Source organism: Ceratotherium simum, chromosome 31, assembly GCF_057802395.1.
Source record: "Ceratotherium simum simum isolate JZ-2026a chromosome 31, ASM5780239v1, whole genome shotgun sequence".
In the NCBI taxonomy this organism is placed as follows: Eukaryota; Metazoa; Chordata; class Mammalia; order Perissodactyla; family Rhinocerotidae; genus Ceratotherium; species Ceratotherium simum.
In genome coordinates, this window is record NC_141930.1 from 32,097,843 (window position 1) to 32,125,224 (window position 27,382).

A 27,382-nucleotide genomic window follows, 5' to 3' on the forward strand; every position below is an offset into this window, starting at 1 on the left:
TTTCATATCAGTGTGCTCCAACTCACATCAGAGAGGGAAGTGGGAACTCAGCAGTTGGAAGTAAGGTTTATTTGCTTTATATCTTGAGGGCAATGTGCATATTCAGTATTTGTAACATTTTCAGGTTTTTCTTGCATTTTTACTTCTATAGGACACAAATCCAATTTTTCTTTTTAACAAAGAAATGATCTTATGTGATCGTCCACCTGCTATTCCTAAAACTACCTTTTCAACAGAAAATGACATGGAAATAAAAGTTGAAGAGTCTCTTATGATGCCTGCAGTTTTTCACACTGTTGCTTCAAGGACACAACTTGCAGTGGTAAGATATAAACAGTTATTTTTTGAGGATATAATACTTACTTATGTGTAGTACAACTTAAAAGTAAAATTTGGTGTATTTAACAAAATGATGTCTTATTCATATACTTGGTAATATTTTCATGAACTTTTAGCTTATTTGGCATCAGTGAACGATCTAAAGAATTGATTGCTCCTAAAAGCATTCAAATCTAAATAGCAGTATAGTATAAATTACAGAGGAAGCATGCCCAAAACATGAAAAATAACAAACTTTTTTGAAGAAATATTTTGTGGTTAGTATGTCTGGTTTTTGTTTCAGGCCCATAAATTGTTAGTCATTCTACATTTGCAAACAATTACAAGATCCTAGAGTGGAACAGCTATCTTAAACATGATTTGTTCAACTTCTTTTCTAGATGATGGTGTGCAGGTAATGACTTTTGAACATTGCTTTTATCAATAAAGTACCTATGTTAGAGTAGACGTAGACAAAGAGAGCTTAAATAACTCTAAAAGTTTGATTCATTTCCCATATCCACATTTAGGTCCTGGAGGAGCACCAAGTTTCTTTCCAATCCATTTTTGTATTGCTGCTTGCAATCCCTGTGGATTGTTTCCCAGTCATTTGGTTTTGCTTTTTGACTTGCTAGTGCTCTTCTGTAATATTGGCTCTAAACTGTCGTTAGTAAGACACATTTTGCTTTCAGACATGAAAAACTGTTATCTGTTAGAATCAACCAAATAACAGTATTTACCTTTTATAAAAATAAACAAATTAATAAAAATAATAAATTATTTAGTGTTAACATTTGCTCTTTTTAGTAAATCTGTTAGCAGTTTGTTTTAATGTAGTATATACGTTTGTTAAACTACCCCATTTTCCGTATAGGATACAACATAAAAAGAGAAGAGCCTCATCTTTCTGGAACATATTTAATAAGCATTGAAGAGTCCAGAAATGTTTTTGAGAAGACAAAATTATTTAAAAAAACACAAATTTTGTAAACTGAATTTATATAATGGAGCCCTTTAGGATTTGTTTTCTGATTACTAACAAAGCAAGAATATTAGTATGCAGATAAACTAATAAAACTTTAGGCTACACAATCGCATGCCATTTAGAAAGTAATGAACTTTTGATTTGGTTGAAAAAATATAGAGACTACTTGCTAATAGAAAAATATAATATTAGATATAAAACTAAAGGAGAACCAAATAGGATATATATAATTTTTAAGTGATTAGAGAGAAATCAAAAGAACAAATAAAACTTGATTAAACAAAGGCATGATGTTAACATGTATTATATTAAAAAGGTTGAAAAATGAAATAGGTGAGAAAGAGGTTTAATCTAGAAATAAACAATTCTGGCAATATTTAGTGATGCAAGGTGAGAAGTTACAGAATTCTAAAGGTTTCATCCAGGCAAGGATCAAGACAAAATTAGAAAAGAGAGGGCATAAAGAGTAGAAGAGAAGAACTAGGAATGAATAATAACTTCATTAGTCTAGCAAAACTCTAGAAAGGATATAATAGAAACAATAAGTTAAAGTGAATACTAAACATAAAACAATGAGATTAATACAGTCCAATATATTGGTTTTTAATTAATTTAGCCAGCTTTTTCCTTACTAAAAGATAAATTTTATGATATAGTTAAAAATACACAACTATATCATCATAAATACAGTTAAAACAAGTTGCTGAAGTATTAAATAGAAAGATATGCACAAAACTAGTAGATAAATGTAGAAAAAGTAAAAAGGGCAAAATTAATATTTGACAGACAAAGCATTAAACAGAACAAAGTGAAATTAATAATAAAAGCTTTAATTTGTGAAAAAGATAAGTCAAATCTGTATTTGCCTATCAGCACAGGCTTAATGAAAATAATTTAATGAAACATAATGGTGTACACCAGTGTTCATAGCAGCATCATTTTACTATAGCCAAATGGCGGAAACAACCTAAATGTCCATCAGCGGATGAATGGATAAAGAAAATATGGTATATACACACAATGGAATATTATTCAGCCTGAAACAGGAAGGAGATTCTGATGTGAACTACAACATGGATGAACCTTGAGGATAGTATGCTAAGTGAAATAAGCCAAACACAAAAGGACAAATATTGTATGATCCTAATTATATGAGGTACCTAGAATAGTCAAATTCATGGACACAGGAAGTAGAATTTTGGTTACCAGGGGCTAGAGTGTGAGGGGAATATTGAGTTAATTGTTTAATGGATAGAGAATTTTAGTTTGGGCTGATGAAAAAATTCTGGAGATGGATGGTGGTAATGGTTGTGCAGCAATGCGAATGACTTAATGCTATTGAACTGTACACTTAAAAATGAGTTAAAATGGCAAATTTTAAGTGTATTTTACAACAATAATTTTGAAAAAGGGAAATTTTAATACATCTTTCATAATCAGAGGGCTGTTGTGAACTAGATTTAATATGCTGTATTCTGAAAATACAGAATATTCTCTTTTTTCCTCATAGATAAAACCCGGAAGAGTATCAAAAAAATAATATATTAATAGCAAAGAGTATATATTATAAGAATGCAAGGATGGTTCAATATTTGGAAATGTATTAGTGTAATTAATTGCCTCAATCATTAATACTTTACAGGAAAAAACATATAGAGTCATATTAATATTGTCCAGGAGAGGCGTTTGTTAAAATTCAGCGGCTGTTCCTAATAAATAAAATAGCCCTAGATGGAAATAAAATAAGTGTAATGGAGACTTGACCAAATATGAAATAATAAACTTTCAGATCAGTGAATTGCTAGAGCCAGTTTTGCATAAATCAGGAACAATCAATTTAGTATTCTTTTGGAGCTTGTGGGAAATGTACTAAAATAAGAAAATGAAATAAATGGTGAAATTAATGGAAAAGAAGTGAAAAACATCCGTTTTGGGTGATGATATGATTGCATATTTGGAAAATTCAAGAGAATTTAATAAAAACCTATTAGAAGGAATTTGGGTAAGGTGACTGGATATGTGATAAATGTTATTTGGATTTCCCTGTGCTGGCCCTGCTTTGGAATAGAAATGGAAAATATATTGTAATCTCAATAGTAACAAAAAAATTTATGTAAAATTCTATTCAAGAACATAAAACAAATTATAAACAAATGAAAAGACATATTCTTAATATAATTCTTAATATTCATGATCACATTCTTAATATGTATGTATATATTGATGAACTTAATGAATTATAGTTAAAATTGCCATGCTGAAACATTTTTGTCTAGGACGGTGAGGGGGACCTTTGGGTTTTTTTGTTTTGTTTCGGTAAAATGGACTTCAAGTTCATGTGGAAGGATCAGTGCCTAGGAATAGGCAAGAAAGTTATGAGAAAGAATGAAAGGTGGAGAGAGGAATGTATCTTCTCAAATTTTAAAACGCATGCAAAAGCTACTATAACCAAAACAGTGACATAGTTCAGAGAATCCATTATATAAGGAATTAGAGGTGCTGTAATTTAACAGTCAAGAGCGTAGTCTCTAGAGTCAGATTGCTCAAGTTTAAATCTGGTCACTGCAGTTGCTTGTGGTGTGACCTTGGACTCAGTTACTTTCACTGGTAAAATTAATAATAGATTTTATTTGTTGAGATATATACATATTGGAAAATGCACAAATCATAATTGTACATTAATCTTTAGTGCCTTTTCACCAAGTGAACACAAATTTTAAAATATGGTGTCAGTCCGGAAGCCCTACTTCATTCTTTCTCCCTTTCAGTAATCATCTCTCTTCCTTATGTAAGTTAACCAGTATCCTGCCTTCTAAACTACAGATTACTTTGCCTCTTTCAGAACTCTAAATAAGTGGAATCATGTAGTTTGTTTTCTTTTGTGCCCAGCCTCTTTTACTCAGCATTATGTTCTGAGATTCATGTATTACTGGTTTGTATTCATTGCCTTTAGTAATCCATTGTATATGTCACAGTTTATTCCACTATTGATGGATATTGAGATTGTTTTCGGTTTTAAACTGTTAGGACTGAAGCTGCTGTGAATATTCTTGTACACTGTTTGATGCACCTTTTGCATTTCTCTTGAGTGTGCCTCTTTTCAACTTTACATACTGCTAATATTATTTGAAGTGGTTTTATCCATTTATATTCCCACCAGCAGTGTGTCCTTGTTCTACTTGCTCAGCAAACTCACTGATACTTGGTTTTCTTGGTACTTTTAATTTTAGTCATTCTGATGGGTGTGTGTAGTGGTAGGCCATTGTGATTTAATTTGTATTTCTTTGATAATTAACAAAATGAGATTTCCATACATTTATGAGACATTTGTATATGCTTTTTGTGAAGTTACTCTTCTAGTTTCTTGATTATTCTGTATTGGGTTGCTAATACATTTCTAATTGATTTATAAGTGCCTTCATATAATTTTCATATAATCTCTTCGTTGCAAGTTTTGTATGTTGAATATGTCTTCTGCCATCCTGTGGCTTGCCTTTTCATTCAACTAATGGTGTCTTGTGATGAATAGAAATTCTTAGTTTAATGTCCAGTTTATCAATAGTCTTTCTCTTGGGTCTTATTTAAGAAATGTTTGCTTATCTCAAAGACATGAAAGGAACAGCCGATGTAGAGGCCCTGGAATATATCTGGTATGCTATCTCCCCTGCCTCCCCCACAGACACACACAATCTTTTTAAAAAATCTCTCACATTTAGATCTGTAGGTCACCTGTAATTGATTTTTTATATGATTGTATAAAAATAGAAAATTCACTTTATGAATCCATCACCTTGCCTTTTAAGTTTAATGCTGTATATTCATCTTTCCATATCTTTGTATGTAAAGATATTTCATCTTATATAATCCTATATAAATTCCATTGTATAGATGTAAATGATTTCTTGATAGACGTTGAAGTTTGTTTCCATTTCATTTCATAGTATTGAAATAAATAACCTTTTAGTGTTCTTTGTTTCAGCTTTTATAGGATAAATTCCTGGAAGAGGAATCACTGTGCCAAACGATAGATACTATTTTACTTTTGATAGTTATTGCTGAATTGCCCTCTATGGATGCTCTACCAATATATGCTCCCAGCAGCAATGAGTTGGGAGTTTCTCTTCCTCCTCATTATCACAACAAGCAGGAACAATACACTAAACTAAAACACTCCTCTAACAGTGCTTTCTTTGAAATGTGTTTAGAATGCACTCATGCGTATGTGTAAGTACACATATGCAAACGTGCACAGAAACATTACCTTCTTTTATCATTAGTTTCTTCTTTTTTAATATAGGAAATGTATGAAGTTGCCAAGAAACTTTGCTCTTTCTGTGAAGGTTTGGTCCATGATGAACATCTTCAACACCAAGGCTGGGCTGCAATCATGGCCAATCTGGAGGACTGTTCAAATTCATACCAAAAGCTACTTTTCAAGTTTGAAAGTATTTATTCAAATTATCTGCAATCCATAGAAGACATCAAGTTAAAACTTACTCAGTATGTTTGCCATTAAAATGGATAATAAGATGTTTGTTTAAAATACCTTTAATAGGCTGTATATTTATTATAATTGAGGGTCATTTTTTGGGACTTTTATGGACTCTAAAATTTGAAAATTATGGTCAGTTTTATCTACCACATATTTTATGGATCGCCCACGTTTCTTCTTCTCGTGTTGTTTTCTGTATGTAAAAGGCTCAGAATACTTTTGAAATCACTTATAAACCCAAGAGTCTTTGCCTCCTCCTTGCCTTGCTACCAACTTTCTAACAAAGTAAAGGCAAAATGTAAAAATAACACATCTAATGGAAATGGAAGCGTTTTCAAACATTAGGCAATCAAGGAAAATTTTATTTTCCTTTTTAAATATTGCCACATGATAGAGGCTTGCTAAGATGGAAAAAAGCCATTGTGTTCTAGCTCTCATTTAGATGTTTTTCTGGTTCTTTACATATAAGCACATCTGCTACCCACTGGTTCTTTTTTAAAAGGGCTATAAGGAATGTAAAAATATAGCAATAATTCAGCATGAATGTAGCCTTTTGTGTGTATTCTTTCAATTTTTTGTGTTCATTTTTTTGCTCTGTTTTTGTGTATATTTTTTTATTAACTTCAATTGGAGGGAAGTGTAGCGTATTCTTTCTTTTTCTCTTTTCTTTTTTTCTATTTTTGTAATTCAAGTGAACCTTATTAATTCAAGTTTCTCTGTTTTGTGGTATGAATATTTAGATTTTGGCCTTAAGTTGACAATGGGACAAATCTTGGGAAGGAAGGGAATGATTAATTAAAACTAGAAAGAGCTTTTAAAAGTTTTTATAATAACCTTTTCAAGAAATTGTTTTTTTGGAGAGTTCTCTCAAATACGTTAATTTAATGTAGGAGCCTGAATCATTTTACATATGTTTTTACAGAAGTCAAATTATCACAATTTCACCTTTTCCCCTTGCCTTTTGACAACATACATCTACCTGTCTGTCTGTTTATTTCAGGGTGTGATGAATGCAAGAGTTAATGTTAATCTTTAATAGGATTGTTAATTTTATCCTCTGCTTTCAGTATATCAAAAATACTTGATTGACTTAGAAACAAAAAGTTAAACTTTAAGGGACTGATATAGTAAATCATTTTGTAAATTTGAATTTTTATACCTTAAGGTTTGATAAAAACCAGTGTCTACTTGTTTAGTATAAACTTGCTACGTTTACTTTAGAGTGGGATATTACTGTGTTTATGATATCTTTCTGTATCCATCTTACTAGGTTTCTTTTAAAGAACACTTCGTAGACTACTTTATACATGTATAATGTAATAGAGAGGTGGTAAGATTGTGTGTGTAATAATAAAATGTTATTTCTTTCAAAATGCTAATCTCTAACTGGAGCAGAACCATTATTTTACTAACAGATCTTTTGTATTTTAAGTTTAGGAACTGCGGTTTCAGTAATGGCCAAGATTCCGCTGTTGGAGTGCCTAACCAGACATAGTTACAGGGAATGTTTGGGAAGACTGGATTCTTTACCTGAACATGAAGGCTCAGAAAAGGCCGAGATGAAAACCTCCACTGAACTGGTGCTCTCTCCTGATATGCCTAGAACAACTAACAAATCCTTGTTAACCTCATTTCACAAGTCAGTGGAACATGTATCCTCAGATACCACAGATTCTGAAAGTAAAAAAGAAATTAGGGAATCTTGTCAAAGTACTGTCCAGTCCGATGAAACTTCAGTAGATACTAAAGACGGTGATCTACCTTTTTTTAATGTTTCTTTGTTAGACTGGATAAATGTTCAAGATAGACCAAATGATGTGGAATCATTGGTCAGGAAGTGCTTTGATTCCATGAGCAGGGTAAGTAATATTAATTTGGTATTTCTTCTGTCATTTTAACTACTTGAAATTATGTTCTTTTTACTAAACATTTTATTAATGAGAGAATGGGCGTTATAGTAGAAATAATGAACCTTGGATTGAAACTTCGTAAGCAAATTTATGACCTTGGACAAATCAAATCATTTAATTTGTAACCTTATTTATGAATTGATAATAAATTTGTGAAGGTTTATAATATAGGTAAAATTTCTACTGCAATGCATATCCTTGAAGCGTCCACTCAAACAGTGATAGTTTTGGTGGTAGTAGTACTTTGAAATATTTTTTTTCCTGACCCTGTAATATTGCTTGGGTGTTTTCTTATCTCCTATTCTTTAATTTGTTACTACAGTTAGACTCTTTCATCTGCTAGGTAAAACTTGAACAGTCTTGTTATTTTTCATTTCTGTGCCTTCAGTTCTGGACGCTCTCTAAATATAAGTAAATAGGCAAAATGACAATATTTGGCCACTTCTAGCCTACCCTTTTTCTTACATTAATTTAATCATGGGTAAGATGTTCACATTTACAAATGCTATAGTGCTTTCAAGGTTTTTTTTTTGAAAAATATTAAAGATATAATTTTGTTTTTACTTTACAGTTAAAAAAAATTTTTTTTACACTGAGATGATTTACATTCAGTGAAATATACAAGTCTTGAGTGGTTAATTCATAGAGTAACTACCACCCAAAAGAAGATATTGAACATTTCCATCTCCCAGAAAATTCCCATGTGCCTCCTTCTAACCACCATCTCCCTAGAAGGAACCTCTTTTTGACATTTATTTTATTTTATTTTTTTGTGAGGAAGGTCAGCCCTGAGCTAACATCTGATGCCAATCCTCCTCTTTTTGCTGAGGAAGATTGGCCCTGGGCTAACATCTGTGCCCCTCTTCCTCTACTTTATGTGGGACACCTCCACAGCATGGCTGGACAAGCGGTTCGTCGGTGCTTGCCCAGGATCCGAACCTGTGAACCCTGGGCCGCCGCAGTGGAGCGTGTGCACTTAACCGCTACACCACCAGGCTGACCCCTCTTTTTGACATTTAAAAGAAGAAATTTTAAATACTGCATCTGCCTGAGATATTTTAAAATTCAAGACTTAGGCATTGTGTTTTTAGTTGTATTTTGTAATTATAGTGAGCTTGTTTTTTGGATGAAGTTCTCCCCCAAATACACTTACAAAAACTTTTAAACCTGGGGAATAAATACATCTTCAAATGTGATCCATAAACTGATAGAAAATCTTTGAAGCCAGAAAGGAAGTTGATGGGGCACATGTGTCAGTGATGCAGAGAGATGAAACAGTATTTTGAAGGCTGCTATTGTCTCAAGATAATGGGCAGAATAAACTTTTCTAAAAGGGCACTCGATTGGAAAAGAGACTTGATCTTTAATTGATTATTGAGAGAAAGGCAGCACATTGTCTGGGATGCCTGGAAAATAACACATACTTTTCTTGTTTAAGTTGTAGGACAATAAAATGGAAAACTTGTAAAAATAAATTCTGGGTTGCTTCTTAATTCTTTCAATATCCATTTCCTGGATGACTTCCTTTAGAGTAGGCATTTCATTTTGCCCATTTATTATTTGTTATCAGAGAAAGAAATTTGCCAGGGCAGGAAAGTATGTAATATATTATGCAATGATTACTGCTAAATATGAATGAAAACTAGTGTTCTTGTGTATTTATTTATTTATTTATGTATATATTTATTTTTTTGGTGAAGAAGATTCTCTCTGAGCTAACATCTGTGCCAGTCTTCCTCTATTTTGTATGTGGGTTGCCGCCCCAGCATGGCTTGACAAGTGGTGTAGGTCTGCTCCCAGGATCCAAACCCGTGAACCTGGGCTGTTGAAGCGGAGTGCGCTGGCTTTAACAATTATGCTATGGTGCCGACTCCTGGTGTTCCTGTTTAAACTATTGACATTTTAGTAGCCTAAAAACTCCCTCTGTGATTGTGGAAGATCAGCCACATGATTGTGAATAGAATGATTGAAGTGCATTTTTTTTTGATAATTTCTCATGAGTCTAAGAATAAGGCTGTCAACTCTGAGAACTGCTTTTTTAAAGGACTGGAAATTGGCTTTGTGTTTGCGTATTTAAATGAAATCTAGCAGAGCCTTAAGTTTTATTCACTTTATATGACAAGAGGGAATAAACAGTGATCCTTTTCTGGCCTAATGAAAATTCACAAGAATTTATAACTACAGAAAACAGAAGTTAGCTATAGTATTATTATTAGGGCATCACATTGTTGACTTCTCAGAGGTTGATGGTTACTTTCATAGGACAGCAACAATATCTAAAGTCTTTGTGATATTTTACATGGCCATTATATTGGGAAAGCAAAATGTAAACTTTCATTTGTTATAAAATTAGTTAACATGACTTAAAATACAGCCTATAATATAGCACGCTCATCAGTTGCACATGACATTAGATTAAAAAAATAGTATTTACTCAAAAGCAACGCAAATTCATTTTGAAGAATTCATGTGTTTTTGCTTGTATTTTACACAATAACAGGATGTTCTGCTAATGGGATATACCACATAATAAATAGCTCTTTGCCATGATGTTTTTATTAGATTAGTATTCTTCTCCTCTCCAGGTAGTTTTATTCTTGATACTACTAGTGGCATTTCTAAAGATTGATTGAACTGAGTATGGGATTTATCTTTCTCGTCAGAGATGCCTTCTTTTTGTCTCACATTTATTACAGCTACCTGCTTGATTATCTGATAGCAGTAGTGCTGTTTGCCAATGTAGTAATTAAAAAATGTGCCCCGTGTTGATGTTGATGTTCTTGTATAAAAGCAAATTCTGATTAAAGCTATCATTTTTACAGACTAATCCCAATTTTAGCAGTATTTGTAACATGTTTCCAACTGCCAAAGTCAAATATCTCTTTCAAGAAATTAGTCAAGACATAGGTATTATGGAACTTGCTTAAGATTTGGAATCATGAGCACTCAAATCCTGGCACTGTCATTCATTTATTACCTCTGTCATCCATAATAAGTCATTTGAATCCCCTGTTTTATAGTATTTGTGTGGATTGATGCTAATTTCATGAACTATTTAGTTCTTCCTCTCATATATCAAGAAAAATTTAGACTTGTTGCTGCATTTCTGTATACTCACATATTTTCTTAGATTGCAGTGTGTTCATGTTAGAACAACTCTTGGATGTTCTATTTCAAATTATACTACAAAAGACAAACTGCTTTGTATATCTGATGATTAATAATTAGAAACATGTGCATTTAGCTCATTTCTAAGCTGTCCAGAATAATGCTAGCATAATTTATTGAATCTCATCTTCATGTTTCATCCAGGAGATTTGTGATCTTATTGGAATATTATTGTTTGTTCTGTGCAGTGGGGACAGGTTTAGAGCTGGAGTGGGAAGAATGGAGAGGGTGAGAAACTTTTTATAGTTTGTTCTCCTCTAAGTCAACAATAGTCTTAATCTTTGTAGATGTCAAGGAAAGAGCCCAAGAGTAAAAAACAAGTGTAGCACTGTTTAATTATTGGAAATTTGCTAAATGATTATTAATATAATTCTGTGGTTTAAAATACATAATTTAAAAAATGTCTTCAGAGACTTTACTTGGAAATTTTAATTTTCACTACCTGTGGACAAAGGGAATAAAATATTAAGTAGAACAAGATTTTAGGAGGTCAAGTTGTGTAACCTGTATTCAGTGAGTAACAAAATATTCTTCCATGCTCAGTGTAGTTGTATTATACTTTCAGTGAATTATGAAATACAGAAACATCCTAATACTGAGACCTGGTTTTGGGTTTGTTTTTTCTTCTTTGAATTATTACTGTGTTAAGTTTATGTATAGTTATAATTTTGCACAAGTTGAAAATTTGAATCTATTTTAGTCGTCTTTTTTGACCTTTTATCATGTTAATGATTGATAGCTAGTCTTTGGTTTGTATAATACTTGGGATTGGAAATATGTGCACATTGGATTGAGTTACCACAACTTTGAGAAAAGTGAGAAAATATTCACATATGCACAAGTTATAGTTAATATTGTGCGAAAGCAAGTCTCTCTTATATTTAAATAATGGCACTATTAACTTTTTTCATGGTGTTAGAAATGCAGCGTCTTATTAACTGCACTGGATTCTTGATAATAACAACAGAGTAGTTCAGTTTTAACTGCTTTTGTATGTTCTCTGTGTACCAGACACTGTATGTAAATTAAATAATTTACCATTTGTAGAGACTGTAGAGATCAGGGAAGGTGTCATGAAGGAGGTAGTTATTTGACTAGAACCGTTACATAGAGGCAGAGATGGGCTTAAACAGGTAGGCAGAACAATCAGTGTGAACAAGGATCAGAGCTAGAAGAACACAGGGTTTGTCTGGATGTAATAGGCAATTCATTCAGTTTGAAAAGAAGGTAGGCCTGGAAGGATTTACTGGTATCAGATCACTGAAGCCTTTACTGTGTTTTTTGGATGATGTTGTGTGCAGAAGGAAGCAATTTAAGGATTTCAAAAGGAGATAACTATTTGTTGTTAGTGCTGTCAAGTCGATTCTGACTCCTAGCAACCCTGTGTACAGCAGAGTGGAATCTTGCTTAGTCTTTTTTACACCATCCCTTCTCCTTCTGGCATTGTATCAGACAATGCTCCACTGCTATTCAAAGGGTTTTCAACTATAATGAGTTAGTAATGGAAGATATCATGGTTGATGTCCTCCTGGAGATATTAGCAAGCAGTCAGAAACACAGACGGAAAATATGTGAGAAGGATCAAGAATTGAAAAGGGTTGGGAGTTATCTCCATAGAAGTTATGCTTAATGCTGAAATTATATAAAGGAATAGCAAAAATGGGCTAAGCACAGTGTCCTTCTAAATCATCTATATTTATGGATTAGACAGGAAAAAGAGCCAAAGAAGATACTGTGAAGAAACCAGCAGAGGTAATGCTGTAGAGCTTGGAAAAGGTTGTCTTCAGTGCTAAACAAAAAAGAACCTCAGGTAGAGCGCAGTCATTAGTGATCTTAGGCCAAATGGTTTTTTTGGAAAGTGTGTACAGAAAGACTGCCAGTATAAAGTATACTTTCAAGGAAAATGGGAACAATGTTGAGGGAAATTTTTTAGTTTCCGTGAATTCCAGAAAATTTGTAGAATTAAAGCCAGGAAACAGGAGAGATTGAAGAGTAAGTAAGTGTAGCTAACAAGCAGATTCCTTGAGGAACTAGAGATAGAATAAAGATATCTCCACAAGGAAGGTAAGTTTGAAGATGTTAATGTGTTTTAGAGGAAAGTTAGATTGATAAGACAATTAATGACCAAAGAATGTGTTTTAACGCTGCTTTATTTCATAAGACCTTGGAAATAATATTTTCTGTGGGATATTGAGAATTGAATAAATTGTGGCGTTGATTTAAAGGTGTAATTCCTGGAACTATATTAATTATGTATTCCCATATAATCAGTAATAATGGTGTTTTATTAACATAATCTGTTCTTGACCTTCTTGGGGAAATATAACTTAGATTTCCAATGCTTTTGCTTTTCTTTGTTTTTCTCTATTACTTTTTTTCTCTGAAGCTGTGTATCAAAGTAGTGTGAAATATATTTTAAACTACTTAATGAAAATTTCATTCATATGTGTTTTCTTGACATTTAGCTTGATCCAAGGATTATTCGACCATTTATAGCAGAGTGCCGTCAAACTATTGCCAAACTTGATAATCAGAATATGAAAGCCATCAAAGGGCTTGAAGATCGGCTCTATGCCCTGGACCAGATGATTGCTAGCTGTGGCCGACTGGTGAATGAACAGAAAGAACTTGCTCAGGTATTTATTTTCTTGAAACTTCTCTCAGGAAAAGGAATTTTTAGTTTTTCTCTACAGGTATTTTATGTGCAGTATCAATTTGCTCTGCACCATGTTTTCACTTCATCCTTCGATATTCTTAAGGCAGTATTAGTGTTTCACATAATAAAGAAGAAGGTATATACTTAATGTTAAGGTTTGATAAAATAAAGTGAGCCGAGGCTACTTTAGATGCCAACTGAAAGATAAACCAGGGAAGTGCTGTGAGCATCTGGGGGAAACATGTTGAAAGAATATGGTAAAACAGTCATTGTACTAAACATTTGAATACCTCCTGCTCACCCCTCAAAAAACTAAAGGGAATAAAAAACAAATGAAATTTATGAAAGACGGAAGGAAAATATGAAATCTTAAAAGACTTTACTAATACTTATTTTTTAGGTCTAATTTAATAACAAAGTTCCTGGAACACTGCATTAAATTAGATTTATAACCAAAAGAAGGTGATGGAATTGAGAAGAGTGGTTAACCTAAATGTTTTCCTCCACAGTGGTGATTTTCTTTAATTCATAACTGCTTTGTCTTCCACCCACCCTAGCAAGTACTCTGGTAAAACATCTTGTAGCAGAAGAGTTGACTTATCTTGACTAACACACACTTTTCTAGTTTAGCTTTCCTTTGCTGGTATTTTCCCTCTAAATGTTCTTTCATAAGAACATATGAATAATCATTTTAATGGGTACACATGTTTTATTTCACTCGCATGGCAGAGTATATACAGTGTGGTGTAGGTAGATAAATGTGTATAGCCTTGCTTTGTCCTTATTTTAAATAAGTTTACAATATTCATTGCATTTTTATAGTTTCCTAATTGAATTCATCTTTTAATTCCCAGACTCTGTCCTTTTCTCTCTTTATTTTGGATCCCAGTTACATTACTGTGAACTGAATTTTTTTATCTTGTGTTTTTGCACTGACAGGAACCCCAGTACAATGCTGAGTAGATCTGATAGTGAGTGTCCTTGTTTAATTCCTGATCTGTAAAAACTGGTCAACGTTCCAGCATTATAATGTTTGTAGTAGTTTTTTAATTCTCCTTCTTTTAACTGAAACCCTTTCTCAGATTAAGAAAGTTACATTCTACTTCTAATATTGAACCATCCTTGGATTCTTGGGATAAACTCAATGTTATCATAATATATTGTCTTTTTTTTTTTTTTTATGTATTTTTGGATTTAGTTTTTTTTTTTTAATATTTATTTATTTATTTATTTAGTGTGTGTGTGTGTGTGTGTGTGTGTACGAGGAAGATCAGCCCTGAGCTAACATCCATGCCAATCCTCCTCTTTTTGCTGAGGGAAGACTGGCCCTGAGCTAACATCCATGCCGATCTTCCTCCACTCTATATGGGATGCCGCCACAGCATGGCCTGACAAGCGGTGTGTCAGTGCGCGACCGGGATCCGAACTCTGGGCCGCCAGCAGCGGAGCGCACACACTTAACCGCTATGCCACGGGTCCAGCCCCATGGATTTAGTTTAATATATTGGCAGACTGAATTATATTGACTTGTTTGTATATATTTTTCATTTGTTATGTATTTGTCAAGTTTTAGCATCAGGGATATGATGGCTTCAAAATAAGTTGAGAAATCTTTTAATTGGAACATTTAGTCCACTTATTTAAGGTAATTACTGAGTATTTGTCTTTAAATCTGTCATTTCTGATGTTCCTTCTATTTTTCTTTCAATTCTGTGTCCTTTTTTTTCTTCTGCTTTTGCCTTTTGGGTTATTTTTATTTTAAAAATTGTGTTATTTTATTTTTAATTATTTATTAGTCTGTCCCCCTATTAGCTTTTTTCCTTTTAAGTAATACATGCATCCTTGATGTGTTATAGTCTAATATACATTAAAATATCCTTTAGTATTTTCTTTTAGTGGCAAATTCAGTTTTTATCATTTGAAAATCTCTTTAAATCACCTTTATTTCTGAAAGATATTTTCTTTTGATGTAGAATTGTAGGCTCTTAGCAATGTACTTTTAGCACTTTGCCTTTGGTTTGGTTTTTAGCAGTTTTACTGTGATTATGACAAGGTGCAGCTTTCTTTGTATTTCTCCTGCGTTGGGCTTGTAGTACTACTTGGACCTGTGGCTTAAAGAGTTAATATCATTTGGGAAAATTCCCGATCAGCTTCTCTTCAAATCTTGTCTTTGTCTTCTTTTTACTTTCTCTTTCATTGATTCCAATTACACATGTATTAGACCTTTTACTTCATCTTTTCCATTTACCCTTGTTTCCTGTATTTTCGGGCATTATATCTATCTGTGCTTCGTTCTGATATTTTCTTTTTTTTTTCTGAGGAAGATTTGCCCTGAGCTAACATCTGTGCCAGTCTTCGTCTATTTTGTATGTGGGCCGCTGCCACAGCATGACTGCCGACGGGTGGTGTAGGTCCGTGCCCAGGAGCCGAACCTGGGCCACCAAAACGGAACATGCTGAACTTAAACACTAGGCCACAAGGCCAGCCCTAGATATTTTCTTTTGACCTAACAGTTCAGACTAATTCTTTTTTCAGCTGTGAGTAAACCCATTTATTGATTTGTTATTTTTGTTCTTTATTTTTTAGCTCTATAATTTCAATTTGGTTCTTTTGTTTAGTTTCGGATTGTCTCCCAAGATATTCGTCTTATTCATCATCTCTTTAATCACGTTAAGCATATAGTAATAAGTCTATATCTCTTAACTCTGTTATCTATGCTGGTGTGTCTGTGTATATTTCTTGTTTCTTATAGTTTTAATTCACATAGTCTTGTCTTTTCATGTGCCTGATTATATTTGATAAGAAAAACCAAAGAAATATGAAGCCCGGGATGACATTTTCTTCTAGAGAAAATTTGTTTGCTTCTGGCCTGTGGTAGGGGCAGTTACAATCTTAGATCACCTTAGTCCAAGGTCAGAGATTTAGGTGATTGCAAGTTGGTCCTCCAGTCCTTGTGATGACCAGTCTACTTTTGTAGACTCTTATTCCTAGGCTATAGCTTTTTGGAGTAGTAGTGCATAGTATGTTCCATTGTCATTTCCCTTGGCTGGCACTGGTCTCCAATTTTTTTTTTTTTTGGTTGAGAAAGATTGGCCCTGAGCTAACATCTGTTGCCAATCTTCCTCTTTTTGCCTAAGGAAGATTGTCCCTAAGCTAACATCTGTGCTCATCTTCCTCTATTTTTGTATGTGGGACACCGCCACAGCATGGCTTGCTGAGCAGTGTGTAGGTCTGCACCTGGGATCCAAACAGACTCCAGGCCACTGAAGCGGAGCACAAAAACCTAACCACTGTGCCGCCGGGCCAGCCCCTGGTCTCCAGTTTTTTATTTCCTAGCTCCATGGGAATATCAGAAGGATTGCTGATCTTATTCTTAGTTTTGGGGTCCTCTTCAGGAATCAGCAGTTGTCTCTAGGGCAAAGCATTCCCAGTTGTCTAACTTACGTCTCTAGGTTTCCTGCTAGATCCTGACTCCTCACTGCTTTCTTAGATCTCCAATGCCACAGGAAGCTTGGTCTGCATTATCCTTACGTTACAGTCTACTGTTACTAGAGACAGAACTCTGAATTCCTGATCTTTTGCTTCTTCTTCAATGTCATTCTTTTTTAACCCTCCATAGAATGAATCAAACATAATTTATTTAACCATACTTCTTTTGATGGTCATTTAGGTTGTTTCCATTTTTCCTTATTACAAACATTGTTTTAATATCCCCATACATCTATCTTTACATGCATGTTCTAGTATTTCTTTAGGCACAATCTGTAATAATTGAATTGCTGGACTAGGCTGTTCGTGCATTTTTAATATTAATTAGTAGCTCCATAAGGAAAGGAAAAAGGAAAAATAAAGGAAAAATCAATCAACACTCCCAGTAATTAATGAGAAGAGCAATTTTCCTTTTATCATTGTTTGCCATATGTTTCATCTGAATTGTCATTTGCCAAATTTTCTTTATTGTAATGTTTTTGTGAGAATTTATTATATATAGTCTGGATAATCCTCTATTATGAGTAAGACATATACTGTTTCTTTGTTGATAGTATTATAAAGATTGTTATACAGAAACTTTTAATTTTGATGTACTCAAATATATTAGTTATTTTTTCATATTTAATTTTATGAACCCATAATTCCTTTAAAATCTCCAGATTTCTTTCTTTCTTTTTTTTTTTTTTTTGTGAGGAAGATCAGCCCTGAGCTAACATCCATGCCAATCCTCCTCTTTTTGCTGAGGAAGACTGGCCCTGAGCTAACATCTGTGCCCATCTTCCTCTACTTTATATGGGATGCCGCCACACCATGGCCTGACAAGCGGTGCCTCGGTGCGCACACGGGATCTGAACCCGGGCCGCCAGCAGTGGAGTGTGCGCACTTAACCACTATGCCACGGGGCCGGCCCCTCCAGATTTCTTTATAACTGTTTCTCAGGTTGAATAAACCAGAACTTCCAATTCTCTTATCTTAGATAATCTATTTTCTTTCTTTGCTCCTGCAAATCACTTGATTTTTAAAAAATATTGCTAATATTTCTACTGCAGTCAGGCCACATTGAATGGTTTTACATTTGATCCTGTTTTTTATAAAGTCTATTGCCGATGTTATCCTCAAAAGCTGCATTGGATTCAGCAAATAGAGTTTTGTCATACAAGGAGAAGTCATTTTTCTGGGAGTATAGTTGCTGTGATGAAGGGGGTAATAGTATTACTTTTTTATTTTATCAAAATAATAAAAGAAACATTTCTTTTATACTTGAGCCTTGTTTGTTTGCTTTCCAGGACTGATCCTTAAACCTTCTTGAACCCAAACTGAAATAAAATTCAGTGGACATCCCTTATACTATTCATGTAGAAATTAAAAAAATAGTTTTTGATGTCTTGTGAATATAGAAACATCTTCTTTCCCCTAATTTATGTGTAGCTTTTGCTAATGTTTTAAACTGTAGTAGTAGCTCATAGAGTTTAACTTTTAGGACACCTTATCCTAACTAAAGATAATATTCTTACTTATTAAAAATATTTTCCTTTCTTTGATTTTGATACCTGAAATAGTATAGTCCTTTTAGACAATGAGAGGCTGTTAAATACTTATTTAATTATTCTTCGGTGAATATTTCTTGGTATCCCTATGTACTTCTTAAGATGAGTGTGTTTAGAAATCATCTTGATGACCTGGTTACTTATTGGGAGCCGGCCCTAAGGTAGATGGATTACAGCTGGGCTTGCCTGAGTAAATCTGGCTGTGAGAGAAATTGGGTATAATAAGATTATTCTCATGAATAATACGATTATGCTCATGAGAGACGGGAGATAACCTGTTGAAGTTAGGTAGTATGGGGCCACTGGAGACTGTTTTCACTCCTATATCTTTGTGTTTGGCTGCCAGGGGATTTTAAGAAATATCATTTCCGCAGACCAGCTTTTTCTGATCTTGGAGTCTTGATCAGATCAGGTTTATTTTCTCTTAGCATGCTGTACTTCCCCTGTGTCATAACTATATTTGAACAATTACATGTTTTTTATACAATTTCCTCTCTTAGAGTATAAGCTCCAAGAAGGCAGGCCTCTAGTCTATCTTCCTTACTGCTCTATCCAAAATACCTTACGACAGTTCCTGACACTTAGTAAGTACACAGTCAATCCTTATAGAACAAGAATTTGGGTTAGTGTTGCCTTGAGTTTGAGAAATGTTAGACTTCTCTTTAGTCTAGTCTGGTATCTGTCACATTTGATTATTTATAGAAGTCTAATCGGTTAGTTTTGTTACTGCTTATTTTTTTTCTCCATTGCAGTTATTTTCTTTGCTTATCAATATTTCCTTCAGAATGTGGTTGGTGAAAGTAGATAAATTCAGACAGTCAATTTTGGGAGTTGATTTTAAATCTTGCATAAACACTTAAAATTTTGTGTTGTTCATTCTACTTACATAGTAATGAAATCTTCTAAGCAGTCCTAATTAAAGAGCAGGGAGAAGAAATAATGGAAAGAGATTTATTATCTGAACATCTTATATGATAAAGACCAGTTCAGACAGCTTTGAGAGAGTAATTTTTTTTAAACCACAACATTTATGAGGATGTTTGAAGACCCTTCTACCTGCTCTGTCAGAGAAACTTCACCAAACCTAGGAAGCTTTGTAATACTGGAGTCCAGAAAATTTATTCAATATGTCTTATTTCTCTAGTCATCTTCTTATCCTTGAGGATTATCAGCAAAGTAAAATAACAGGGAATCTTCTTCCTAAACTAGAAGTTTACAGAAGGCATCTTGAGGGAAGTTGTGAGTACTGTAGTAACTAGCAAGTAGTTAAACTTTTCTTATAATATTGCCATGATTATTTAATTCTTATTAGATAATCTAGCAAAATTCAGAATTAGGATATGGTATAGTTTAAGCTCTGCTCTCAATCTTCACTCAGTCTGCTGTGAAATTTTTCTTTTAAACTTCAGATCATGTAGCTAACCTTATTTACACATAAAAAATATTAGTACTAAATGACATCAAGAGTTTTCTGTTTCGTATAAATTATACTGAGGATGATTTAACAAATATAGAATTTATTTTATTGGAAACAAATTTACATCTTTTCTTTTGGCAACACATAAAATATGTGCTTTTGGTGTCAGGAAATCCTTTTATTAGTGTTCTAGAATTTAGATTTGGGAATTGAGTCTAAATTTTTCTTGGATTCAGTAAAAAGTAATTGAAAACCTGTTAAGACTTTAAGAAAGGCGATAAAAGCAGTAAGTTATTTTTAAATAGATTGAATTACAGAAAAAGTACATATATAGTTGAACGTGTAGCATATTGAAAGAAAAATAAGATATAAAATTGAAATTGCCTTATTTTTCAGATATTGAACCGTTTTGACTTTCTTTTAATACACATCATTTAAATTTAAATATTTTCATGATATTTAGAAAAGCATGAAACATGGAATAGAAAGGAGAGAGTGAGAGCTACCAGAATGTAGGAAGACACACTTGCTGTCCTTTGCTGATGGTGTGCTAGGGTCCCTAGAAAGATAATTATTTACAGTAGCAAGTATGGCAGTCAGATAGATGTGCAAATCCTAAAACTTCTATAACATATTAACTATTTAGTAAATAGAGTAGGAAAAAAACCCTATAAATACAATAAAAATACTTAGTAATAACCTCATCAAAGTGTCTTTGGACTTTTTTTTTTAAAGTGTTTGCTGTTGAGTTTTTGTTTGGCTGAGTGTACAGAGGAAGACTATTTTAAATATGGCACATCTGTCTAAATTAATTTATAGAGTAAACACAATCTGTATTTAACAAAATATGCAGAGTCCACTTATGATAATAAGTGAGTAAGGATAGCTAAGAAAAAGTCTAATATTTCCTGTGAAATAATAAAATGTACTGTAAAATTACACAATTCAGTCATTGTTCTGAAGATATGAGCACAGATCAGTGGAACAAAATATAGTCCACAAATGCTAGAGAGGGGAATGACTTTTCCATAAATAGTGCAAAGTCAATTGATTGTTTTTTTGGGGGGGGGTATATCATATACTATTGAATATCATTGGTTAGATTAAATTAGTTATGTTTTTTCGTGGCTTAAAATCATTGATCATTTTTTATTTAATGTCATGCTCTGACTGACCCGTGCTGTTGTAGTGGGAGGGTAGATATATAGGTTCTAGTTCTAATTTGGCTATGAAGTGTGTCCTTAAATAAGTTACTTTATCTTCCTAGGTTTCATTTTTTTTCTAGCCTGAAAATGGAACAGAATTAGATGAGCACAGATTTCTTAAAAACTCTGAGTCTTTTGTTATGAACACATCTACTACATTCAGAAAAGTGGGAGATTTTAAAATCTTGTTTGAAAGTAGGACGGTTCATGTTTAACATAAAGATTTTCTTCTTAAATGAATGTTCATGTCTTTCATAAAACAAAGTTAATATCCTTTAAAATATTTTCTCTCAAAGGGATTTTTAGCTAATCAGATGAGAGCTGAAAACTTGAAGGATGCATCTGTATTACCTGATTTGTGCCTGAGTCATGCAAATCAGTTGATGATTATGTTGCAAAATCATAGAAAACTGTTGGATATTAAACAGAAGTGTACCACTGCCAAACAAGAACTAGCAAATAACCTACATGTCAGACTAAAGTAAGTCATTCTAATATATCTAATTTAGGATGTTTAGAGTTGATGCTTTTATTTCTCCCAAGTGATAGAGTAATTTTCTCTAGTCACTATATTGAAATACTTGATTGGTTGATTAACTTGGCATTAGATTATTTTTATAGAGTTTGTATGTCTTGATTTCATTCTATAGGTGGTGTTGCTTTGTAATGCTTCATGCTGATCAAGATGGAGAGAAATTACAAGCTTTGCTACGCCTCGTAATAGAGCTCTTAGAAAGAGTCAAAATTGTTGAAGCTCTTAGTACAGTTCCTCAGATGTACTGCTTAGCTGTTGTTGAGGTTGTAAGGAGAAAAATGTTCATAAAACACTACAGGGAGGTATGCAAGTTGAATTCTATTTTAATTGTGTATGAGCCTTAATGATTGGTGTGTGATATTAACATAAGCTTTCTTCCTTTAGTGGGCTGGTGCTTTAGTCAAAGATGGAAAGCGATTATATGAAGCTGAAAAGTCCAAAAGGGAATCCTTTGGGAAATTATTTAGTAAGTGTTCTTCATTAATAACTTAAATTTATTTTTTAAAGAAAAAATCCTGTTTTTATTTCATAGATACGAATGTAGCATTATATAACATGTGTGTACTATTAATTAGCAAGAGAGCCATTCCTTTCAAAATCTATAGGGTTTGGGGCTGGTCCCATGGCGTAGTGGTTAAGTGTGCGTGCTCCGCTGCTGGTGGCCTGGGTTCGGATCCAGGGCGCACGCCGAGGCACTGCTTTTCAAACCATGCTGTGGCGGCGTCCCATATAAAGTGGAGGAAGATAGGCAGAGATGTTAGCGCAGGGCCAGTCTGCCTCAGCAAAAAAAAGAGGAGGATTGGCATGGATGTTAGCTCAGGGCTGATCTTCCTCACAAAAAAAAAAAAAAAAAGAAGTCTATAGGATTAAATTCTTTGTTAATTTTAAATATGAAGAATTGTCAAATTTTTTTTTTTTTAATGGAGATTTTTTTTTACCTTAAATAAAATTGTAAAATAACCGTATCATTTCTTTTTTTTACACAGGGAAGTCTTTTTTAAGAAATCGTCTGTTTAGGGGATTGGACTCCTGGCCCCCATCCTTTTGTGTATGTATTTATTTTCTAACCATGACTAAATTCTGTATGTATTCAAACCTTTATTTCAGAAATAGAGATATTTATCATAAACTTACAGAAGTGTTTTTTTATTACATAAAAATGTTTTTGGCTTTAAAAGCCAGTTGTCGTAAAGCTTTAAGATAGTCATAGTTTTTGATCAAGAGTCTTCATAATGCAGGAGGATAAGTCATACTACACTGTTAAGATTGATGGAAATACATTCTCTTATTCTTACTTTGTCTTTCTCCTTCCCCTCCTCCTCTCCCTCTTTCTTTACCTTTCCCTTCCCTCTTTCCCTCCCTCTCCTTGCCCTTCCTTTTCCTCCTGTCTTCTCCCCTCCCCTCCCCTTTTTCATTCTATTATCATTCCCTCCCCTCCCTTCCTTTCATTCATGCTTTGACAAGTCAGAATAGGGTGATTCTTCAGGTAGTCTTCATTGAAACAATGAAAAATAGTATATTTCTAAGCCAGGATTATCTGGGGACCGTTAATTTTATTACATGAGAAAAATGATTCCACGGTCATAGAAGTTTGGGAAATGCTATAGTTTTTTTTTTTTATTTCTCCTCAGACATATTAATTAGCTGTTAAACATGTTTCTGTACTGCAGGATTTCTTAGGGCTTTAAATATATGTATTTTTTAATATCTAAGAATCAGCAATGTCATAGGAAGGGTTTCCCACGCTCATTTATTTGGGGACCCTGTTGAATAAAGAGCATCTTGACATCTCTAAATCTACTTAAGTAAGTAATGATTGAAACAATTGGAGTTATTTTAAAAGATAACATTTCTTGGTACTATTATAAAGAAATGGTAGGACTCACTAGATAATTATTTTTTAAGGAAGCTGAAATTGACTAATAGTTTGTAATTCGGAAAATATGTAATGGAAAGGTCAAATGAAGGGCAAGGAAGTGTGTTACATAGGAAAAAATGATTTTTACCATGTTAAAACAAGAAAGCATGCTAATAGGTGATAGGAATAGATACAGAGCTAAGGCTGGAGAGATCTTCATGATCATTCTATATAGGTCAAAGAAAAATTTGGGAATAGCCGTATGTACTAGTGAAACAAATGAATTCCTTTAATGTTGATAGGAATATTAGAATTCCCATAAACAGAGAGGGGAGGAACAAGCACATCAGTTAATCACCAACAGCTTATGTTGTGTCTCAGTTATTTAAGACTCAAAAAAATAGTATACCATGTTGTCATGGAATAGTCTTTCATTTGATTTTATTATTTTATTCTTTTTCTTACGTGTGACTAGATCATTTGAAGCATTTTTTCTTATTTGCTATATTGAATCTGATTATAGTAAGAAACCTTTTATAAATTTGTCCTGTATATTTTTTGGTAAATTATTTTTTTTGTACAGACACAGAAGCCTCGAAAATTTGACTGTGAACTTCCAGATATTTCATTAAAAGATTTACAGTTTCTGCAATCATTTTGTCCTTCAGAAGTTCAACCATTCCTCAGGTAAATGTCATTAGTATTTTTAACTTTGTCATTACTTATCACCTTAATGTTTTCATTATTCTGGAGGTATGGAAAGTAGCACCAGTACTCTTAGGAGATGCCCAGAATAGAGAATTATTTTATGATAGACTGACTCTCCAGTGGCTCCTTTAGGAAATTTCTGGGGAATGTAAAAATAATCAGAAAATGAAGATTAAGTAGAAGGAAATTAATGCTTTACATGCAATTAATTCTTTTCTAGTAGTTACTCTGACTTTGCATACTGTGGAAGATTTCTGATTTATCACTTTAATGATTATGTCTTGGGGCCGGCCCCGTGGCTTAGCGGTTAACTGCACGTGCTCCGCTACTGGTGGCCCTGGGTCGGATCCTGGGTGTGCACTGACACACCACTTGTCTGGCCATGCTGATGTGGTGTCCCACATACAGCAGCTGGAAGGATGTACAACTGTGACGTACAACTATCTACTGGGGCTTTGCGGAGAAAAAGGGGAAAAAAAGGAGGAGGATTGGCAATAGATGTTAGCTCAGGGCCGGTCTTCCTCAGCAAAAAGAGGAGGATTGGCATGGATGTTAGCTCAGGGCTGATCTTCCTCAAAAAAAAAAAAGATTATGTCTTAGGCTTCTTAAACTATTCCTGGTATTGATTGAAAAGATGATAATTAGTGATTATTGGTATAGATTAAAATATTTGTAGTTACCAATCTTCATTAAGAAATCACAAATCTAATTTTATTGCATTCTGTTTCAGGGTTCCCTTACTTTGTGACTTTGAACCTCTACACCAGCATGTACTTGCTCTACATAATTTGGTAAAAGCAGCACAAAGTTTGGATGAAATGTCACAGACCATTACAGATCTACTGAGTGAACAAAAGGCAAATTAAGTTCTTTCAAATGGTTTCCTTCATTAGTGTAAAATGTTTATGTTGCTTCAGCTCTATAACCCTGTCTCTTTCTTTCCCAGGCATCCATGAGTCAGACATCCCCACAGTCAGCTTCCTCACCAAGAATAGAAAGTGCAACAGGAATTACAACTACTACCTCACCAAGAACGCCTCCTCCACTCACTGTTCAGGATGCTTTATGTCCTGCAGTATGTCCCTTAGAAGAATTATCTCCAGATAGCATCGATGCACATACATTTGATTTTGAAACTATCCCTCATCCAAATATAGAACAGACTATTCAGCAAGTTTCATTAGATTTGGATTCATTAGCAGAAAGTCCTGAATCAGATTTTATGTCTGCTGTGAATGAGTTTGTAATAGAAGAAAATTTATCATCTCCTAATCCTATAAGTGATCCACAAAGTCCAGAAATGATGGTAGAATCACTTTATTCGTCAGTTATCAATGCAATAGACAGTAGACGTATGCAGGATACAAATATATGTGGTAAAGAGGATTCAGGAGATCATGCTTCTCTAAATGTCCAATTGGAAAAATGTAGAGTTGTTGCCCAAGACTCGCACTTCAGTATACAAACCATTAAGGAAGACCTTTGCCACTTCAGAACATTTGTACAAAAAGAACAATGTGACTTCTCAAATTCTTTAAAATGTACAGCAGTAGAAATAAGAAACATTATTGAAAAAGTAAAATATTCTTTGGAAATAACACTAAATGAAAAACATCAAAAAGAACTACAGTCTTTAAAAAGTGAATATGAAGGCAAACTTGATGCACTAATAAAGGAAAGTGAAGAAAATGAAAACAAAATCAAAAAGCTGAAAGGAGACTTAGTATGCCTTGAGGAGGTTTTACAAAATAAAGATAATGAATTTGCTTTGGTTAAACATGAAAAAGAAGCTGTTATCTGCCTGCAGAATGAAAAGGATCAGAAGTTGTTAGAGATGGAAAATATAATGCATACTCAAAATCGTGAAATTAAAGAACTGAAACAGTCACGAGAGATAGTGTTAGAAGACTTAAAAAAACTCCATGTTGAAAATGATGAGAAGATCCACTTGTTGAGGGCAGAACTTCAGTGCTTAGAGCAAAGTCATCTAAAGGAATTAGAGGACACACTGCATGTCAGGCACACACAGGAGTTTGAGAAAGTTATGACAGACCACAGAGTTTCTTTGGAGAAATTAAAAAAGGAAAATCAGCAGAGAATTGATCAGATACAAGAGTCTCATGCTACGGTTATCCAGGAAAAAGAACAACAGCTACAGGAATTAAAACTCAAGGTTTCTGATTTGTCAGACATGAGATGTAAGTTAGAGGTTGAACTTGCACTGAAGGAAGCAGAAACTGATGAAATAAAAATTTTACTTGAAGAAAGCAGAGCCCAGCAGAAGGATACCTTAAAATCTCTCCTTGAACAAGAGACAGAAAATTTGAGAACAGAGATAAGTAATCTAAACCAGAAGATTCAAGATAATAATGAAAGTTATCAGGTGGGTTTGGCAGAGCTAAGAACTTTAATGACAATTGAAAAAGATCAGTGCATTTCAGAGTTAATTAGTAGACATGAAGAAGAATCTAATATGCTTAAAGCTGAATTAAACAAAGTAACATCATTGCATCACCAAGCATTTGAAATAGAAAAACACCTGAAAGAGGAAATAGTTGAACTGCAGAGTAAATTGGACTCAGAATTGAGTGCTCTTGAAAAACAAAAAGATGAAAAAATCACTCAACAAGAAGAGAAGTATGAAGCTATTATCCAGAAACTTGAGAAAGACAAAGAGAAATTTGTCTTGAGCTGGGAACAGGACAGAGAACAGTTAATTCAGAAGCTTACTTGTGAAAAAGAAGAAGGTATTCAGACTGCCCTAAAAGAATTTAAATTGGAGAGAGAAGCTGTTGAGAAAGAGTTATTAGAAAAAGTTAAACTTCTTGAGAATCAAATAGCAAAAAGGTAAGAATTAACTTTAGTCTGTAACTATAAAAGTGAAAATATTGATGATTCAAATTTTAATTATGTGTGTAATCACAGTACCTTGATTTACTCGTTTATCTTAGGTGAACTGAGATATTTTTATGAAGTAAAAACTTTTACTTTTTAAATAATCAATGTTTCTTATGAACAGTTTAAAAATCATAGACTACATAAGTCCATTAGTGGCTTTTAAAAATGGATCAGTATTTTAGATTTCCAGAGA

At 33.6% G+C, this 27,382-nt stretch overlaps 1 protein-coding gene across 3 annotated transcripts in view; it reads left to right on the forward strand.

The window, feature by feature from the left end:
* RB1CC1 (RB1 inducible coiled-coil 1) overlaps positions 1-27,382 on the forward strand; it is a 94,213-nt gene that overhangs the window by 28,141 nt on the left and 38,690 nt on the right. For all 3 annotated transcript variants that reach the window (XM_004435695.3, XM_014791529.2, XM_087420575.1), the window contains 11 exons: positions 152-322; positions 5,601-5,803; positions 7,228-7,654; positions 13,339-13,509; positions 21,487-21,671; positions 21,841-22,027; positions 22,110-22,191; positions 22,712-22,773; positions 24,167-24,270; positions 25,022-25,148; positions 25,238-27,138. In XM_004435695.3, the coding sequence (XP_004435752.1) occupies positions 152-322; positions 5,601-5,803; positions 7,228-7,654; positions 13,339-13,509; positions 21,487-21,671; positions 21,841-22,027; positions 22,110-22,191; positions 22,712-22,773; positions 24,167-24,270; positions 25,022-25,148; positions 25,238-27,138 (3,620 nt within the window). The remainder of the gene's footprint in view (positions 1-151; positions 323-5,600; positions 5,804-7,227; positions 7,655-13,338; positions 13,510-21,486; positions 21,672-21,840; positions 22,028-22,109; positions 22,192-22,711; positions 22,774-24,166; positions 24,271-25,021; positions 25,149-25,237; positions 27,139-27,382) is intronic.